The sequence below is a fragment of the Sinocyclocheilus rhinocerous genome, unplaced genomic scaffold (genome assembly GCF_001515625.1).
Source record: "Sinocyclocheilus rhinocerous isolate Xijiao unplaced genomic scaffold, SAMN03320098_v1.1 scaffold463, whole genome shotgun sequence".
NCBI classification, from domain to species: domain Eukaryota; kingdom Metazoa; phylum Chordata; class Actinopteri; order Cypriniformes; family Cyprinidae; genus Sinocyclocheilus; species Sinocyclocheilus rhinocerous.
In genome coordinates, this window is record NW_015627535.1 from 1,117,051 (window position 1) to 1,122,972 (window position 5,922).

A 5,922-nucleotide genomic window follows, 5' to 3' on the forward strand; every position below is an offset into this window, starting at 1 on the left:
CGAAACACACAGCTCTTCACGACATGGTGGCGGCAACAGTAATAAAAGAGAGAATAAAAGTTACGCCTTCTTTCTTTGCGTTAACATTGGGCGGCGTTATGCAAATCTTCCCACATAGTGACGTAGATATGTGGGGGCGTGTTAGAACAAGCCGTTTTAGGAGGGCGTGGTTAACTCCTAACTTTCATAAAGAATATCTCTTTGGATTTGAGACTTTAGTCTTTGCAACTTTACAGATCTTCTTTATGCACCAAGAGCTTGTAACACTCCAAAGAGAAAGGAAAAATTGAAATCGCATCATATGACCCCTTTAAGTAAAGTATTTATATATATTCTGTGATAATAACAGTAATAACCGGCTGGATGTACATTATCCTACTTATTACATGGCTGCAAATAATTAGACACGAAATACTGATTTGAGTTGAACTATTTTATTAGCTCTTTAAACGCAAAGCTTCCACAAAGAAAAACAGTTCTTAACAAAAGGCTAGAAGTTCAGACAAGATGGATATTTAAGGCATAATGTACAGTCGTATTACTAATTACACAGCTTTTATTTAAGAAAGCATTTTAAGATCTTACCTGTTTGTTATCTTAAATCCATTACAGTGTACAAAACAATTGTTCTACCAACAACACAAACACTTTTCGTCAATTAGCAACACTTTTAGCAAATAGACAAACACTTTTAACAATACTACTGCAAGCCTACTATTAACAGTGAAGTCCTCCAGTTTTATTTAGCAGTAAATACAGTCAGTAACTGAGGCACAAGATGATGACAGTTATGTTTGAAAGAAAAGAGAGAGAGCGCAGCGGTGTGATATGAGAGACGTGAAAGAAGCGCCAGCCTAAAATACCTGTATTGACTGTGTGTTGCCGTGTCCCAATTCTCATACTATCCGTCCTAAATAGTATTAGAAATTAGAATTAGTATGTCCCAAAACGTAGTATGTTGAAATGAGTATGCCAAAGATTCCCGGATGGTCTTACTACTTCTGGTTAGAATTCAAAGTGCAGGTCGATGACCCATTGCGCATTGGAAGAGGATTCGATTAGAACTACAAACATGCAACAACAAAAAAAATAATGTAAAAAAAAAAACTACAAACATGGCTGATATCGCGAGACCAACGAACAGGTAGAGAAAGGGGTTTGAGTGATGATCAGTGTCTAACCTGATGAAATTTTTTCTTTTTTAATGTTATCCGCGTTATATTTCATCTGCAGCAACATTGTGAACTTTTATAAAGATACGCTTGGTCACTTTTAAATGCATCATTATGCAAACATATGAGCAGAGTTCTCGGCATTAAAAACCCACGGCTGGCAGATAAACGTGCCTCTTTTAATTAATCCTCTTCTAATTAAATGAAATGTGGATAATGTTAACTTTGACAAGATGATTGACAGTGCAGTTTAAACGGTGACAGAATGCACGTAACTAAGCAACAGAGTGTCTGTTAAAGACACGGACGAAGTAGTTTGTCCCAAAGCTTGCCTACTATTTTGCTTCATACCAAAAGTTTGAACTTTTTCTTCACAAAAAGAGTACATACTTTTAGGGCATAGTATAAGTAGGTGAATTGGGATGCAGCATGTTGTTCTACGTTGCTAATGACGTCGTTTGTTATTGGGGAATAACATACATTGGAATGTTACAACTGACCAATCAGAATAGAGTATTCCAAGGAGCTGTGTAATAATACACATTATCACACATTCTAAAGTACTTAGTAGAATAGCATATTGGGTGAATTCAGGTAAATTGGCACACTTTTTGCTGGGGAAATGGACCAATTATCCTGAATGAACCCTAACATTAAATTCTCTATAACTGCACAGCTCTAAGAGGGAATTTGCTCAATTTAGGTGGTTAGCTCACAAAGAAATTGCCAATTATGTCATCAACATCACCCTCATGTCACTTACTTTCTTCTGTGGAACACATAATATGTATATTGTCATTCAAAAGTTTGGAGTCAGTAAAATGTTTTAATTATTTTTTATTATTACACTTTAAAATAACTGTTTTCTATCTGAATATGTTTTAATCAATGTTGAAAGTCTTTGTTGAATATAAAGTTCAAAAGAACAGCATTTATTTGAAATATAAATATTTTGTAACATTATAAATATCTTTTCTATCACTTTTGATCAATTTAATGTATTCTTGTTAAATAAAAGTATTAATTTCTTTTTATAAAATTGCTACTGAGTCCAAACTTTTGAATGTTAGTGTATGTCGAAAAAATACATGAAATTCCAAGATTTGACTTCTTTTATATTATGGTTATGAATAAATAGACTGAATGCACTTCCTCTTGTCTTTAACAGGAACGGGAAAACTGGGCTTCTCTTTTGTGAGGATCACGGCTCTAATGGTTTCCTGTAACCGGCTGTGGGTGGGAACAGGAAATGGTGTCATCATCTCCATCCCTTTATCAGACTGTAAGCCAATATCACACACATACAGTAAACACGGTGTTCATCAGTATTTGATGTAGAAGGCAACATTAGTTTCAATCTCTTGGGCCACTTCTGTTTTTCTTTTCCTGTCTTCCTTATTCTCGCCTCCTGTCTCTGTAGCTGTAGGTCAGTGTGGATGTCTAGGTCATGCCTTGCCTTGCTTGTTTGCTGCATCATGCTCAGCTTTGTTCAATATTTCATCTGCAAGTTCTCAGTTCCTCTCAGATCTTCCTCTCTCTCAACTTTTTTCCCATCTTTCTGGGCTGATCAGCAGTGAATCTGCGTCTATCCAAAATTGGCTTTTAACACTTTAATATTAATGACTGTATCCCAGAAATTAGATTTTTTGCTCTGCAAGATCCGAACTATGCCGGTGGTGCTGTATTAAACGCTTTAGACACTTGTGGTTAAACATCTTTTTCTTTCCCCAGCAGCTCATAAGACTGTAGGAGCGATCGCCTGTCGTCCAGGTGGGGTGGTGCGAGTGTATGATGACACTGTGGATTGTGTGGTGACGGGCTCGTACGTACCGTACTGCTCCATGGCACACGCTCAGCTCTGCTTCCACGGCCACAGAGACGCTGTTAAATTCTTTGCTACAGTTCCAGGTAATACATAGTACCACAGTGCCTCAATATTGATTATAGAGACTCAAGCCTCATGATCGATGAAGTCAACTCCATGGAAGGTCCGCTTTAGTATATTGCATGATTTTGTAAGTTGCATTATGGGATCAGGAGCAGGGTGACATTAAAGGTCCTTGCACACTGAGTCCGAAATTTTCATATGTTTTTTTTTTTCATATTTGTCATCCTAAAAATTCGTCGCACACTGAATCCGATGCGTATTAATTAATCCGTTGCGAAAAAATGCGCAAAACAATACAAAATGGAGTCTTCAAGCAGAGGATGATTTTGTTGTCCTCTCTCTTCTTAAAAAGAGAAAAAGAGGAAATGTTGGATCAATCATCCAATCTAAGGAGCGTTCCAACTCCTTATGAAGGAACTGCGGGATTATACCGGGCGATTCAAAGTTTTCTTCAGGATGTCAGTGGCTCTGTTTGATGCTTTGCTAGCGATACTGGAGCCACATATTAAAAAGAAGACCACCAATTTTCGTGAACTCAGTGTGCAAGGACCTATATAGTGCTTTGTGCTGCGAGAAGAAGCAGATCAACTTGTCGGAAGCCTCTCAACCTCTCAAAATGCTTGCTACGGATGCAAAAAATCGAACCCGATCCAAATTTTTTTATGACGGACGAACGTTTCGGAGGCAGTGTGTAAACGTGATTGACAGAACGTGAGATAGAGAAAAATGAGTGTGCGAAAAAAAAAACTTTTTTTTGCAGAAATATATGAAAGAATCTCTTCTGGTAAAACACCATTTGTTGGCCCTGTCCTTGGTACCGTGATGGTGAGCGTCTTGAATTGCAAGAATGAGGTGCAGTCTCTTTTGATGAATATTACTGAGATTTGTTTCCTAACAAACAAAAATGAAGAAAAGAAGGCATTGTCACACAAAAGCTTGTCCTTACTCCATCATTGTCAATGACTGTTGCACTGTTATCAGCACCGCCTTCTGGAGTTGCAGATTTATAACCAAATTTCCCTCATTACCTTTAGGACACTAAGAAAACATAAAGCTAAGCAAAAACACTTTGATAATAATAATAATAATAAAAATGTTAGAGGGGTCATATGATGCAATTTCAAATTTTCCTTTCTCTTTGGAGTGTTACAAGCTGTTCGTGCATAGATAAGATCCCTAAAGTTGCAAAGACTAAAGTCTTAAACCCAAAGAGATATTCTTTATAAAAGTTAAGACTTGTCCACGCCCTCCTGAAACGCCTCGTTTAAACATGCCCCCACATGTCTACGTCACTGTGTGGGAAGATTTGCCGCCCAAATGTTCACGCAAAGAAAGAAGGTTCCTTTTCAGACCGATGAGCTTTGTAAAAATCAACGCGTTTCAGAAAGGCGGGGGCATAGAGGAGAAACAATAATGTACATTATGTGGAAATTATTATTATTTTTTTTACCTTAAACCGCATAAACACATTGCATTACACCAAATACACAAAATAATGTTCTTTTTAGCAACATCATATGACCCCTTTTTAAATAAAAATGTATACATGGCTCCTACAGAATGTGTTTAGCATATTGTTTTAAAGCGGTGGTGTTTGATATAATGACTGGTGAAGTGCAAATCTGCGCTAATGTGTTAATGTTGTGCTTCAGGTCAGGTTATTGTGCCAGGAGCTGAAGGTACGACTGAGAACTCGGACGGCAAGAGCATGCTCATCATGAGCGGAGGAGTGGGATACATCGACTTCAGGATCGGTAAGAGCTTCAGTAAGAATGATCCTTCAGAAATCATTCTAATATGCTGATTTGATGATCAAGAAACATTTATTATTATTATCAATGCTGAAAACAGCTGTGTTGCTTAATGTTATTGTTAAACACGTGGAATGTTTTCTCAGGATTATTTGATGAATAGATAGCTTAAAAGAACAGCATTTATTAGAAATAGAAATCTTTTGTAACATTATAAATGTCTTTACTGTCACTTTTGAACAATTTAATGCATCTTTGTAAGTAAGTAATAGTATTAATTTCTTTTTCTGAAAAAATATTTTGAAAACTTTTGAACAGTGGTGTATCATATTTTGAACTTGTCTGAATGTAAAAGAGGCTGTTAATGAAATATAGGGCAGTTAAATTGCATTGCATGTGAAACTAGATTTTTTTTTTTAATCATCTTTGGGATTGCATTTGATTCCAAAGTAGAGATTTACATGGGTCATGTACAGAGTTTAAGGGTGAAAAATGTGGTGGAAAATGATCAATAAAAAACTGGCACAAAAAACTTTACTAACATTTTAAGTGAACCTCATATAAATACTAGGGTTGTGACGGTGAGGAAATTTTCCCACCGGTTAATCGACGTGTGACAACACCGGTAATACCGGTATCACTGCAGGGTCGTTCCCTCTTTTCTTCGCTTTCCTTAGCTTTTAAAATAGCTTGTAAAAGCGGCGTGCACATTTGACTTTCACTTTCAAATAGCGGCAATTCGGAGTAAAGCAATTGTTAATTTTTAGTTTGTTTGAATTTTCCCTCTTTTCCTCGCTTTCCTTCGCTTTTAAATAGCTTAAAAGCGCCGTGCGCAGTTTACTTTCACTTTCGAATTAGCGGCAGTTAGGCGTCAATTGCTTGAATGCAACAACAAAATACAACGTCAAACTCACTTTAGCGTACATGTATAATATATAACCAAATAAATAAGAAACTTAGAAAGTTTATTAGCAAAACGAGTAAGAAAGCTTGGAGGCACGGCATACACCTTGATGTCAAATAAAATTAATAAATGACACAAAGTTTAAATAAAGTAAAAATCAGCAAACAATGTGGAACCAATTAAATAAGAAACGAATGTTTAAAAAAA

General features: G+C 36.5%; 1 protein-coding gene across 1 annotated transcript in view; it reads left to right on the plus strand.

The window, feature by feature from the left end:
• The window catches only part of spag9a (sperm associated antigen 9a), a 48,286-nt gene that overhangs the window by 41,504 nt on the left and 860 nt on the right, over window positions 1-5,922 (plus strand). The window contains exons 30-32 of the mRNA XM_016539083.1: window positions 2,341-2,454; window positions 2,904-3,080; window positions 4,713-4,814. Of these exons, the coding sequence (XP_016394569.1) occupies window positions 2,341-2,454; window positions 2,904-3,080; window positions 4,713-4,814 (393 nt within the window). The remainder of the gene's footprint in view (window positions 1-2,340; window positions 2,455-2,903; window positions 3,081-4,712; window positions 4,815-5,922) is intronic.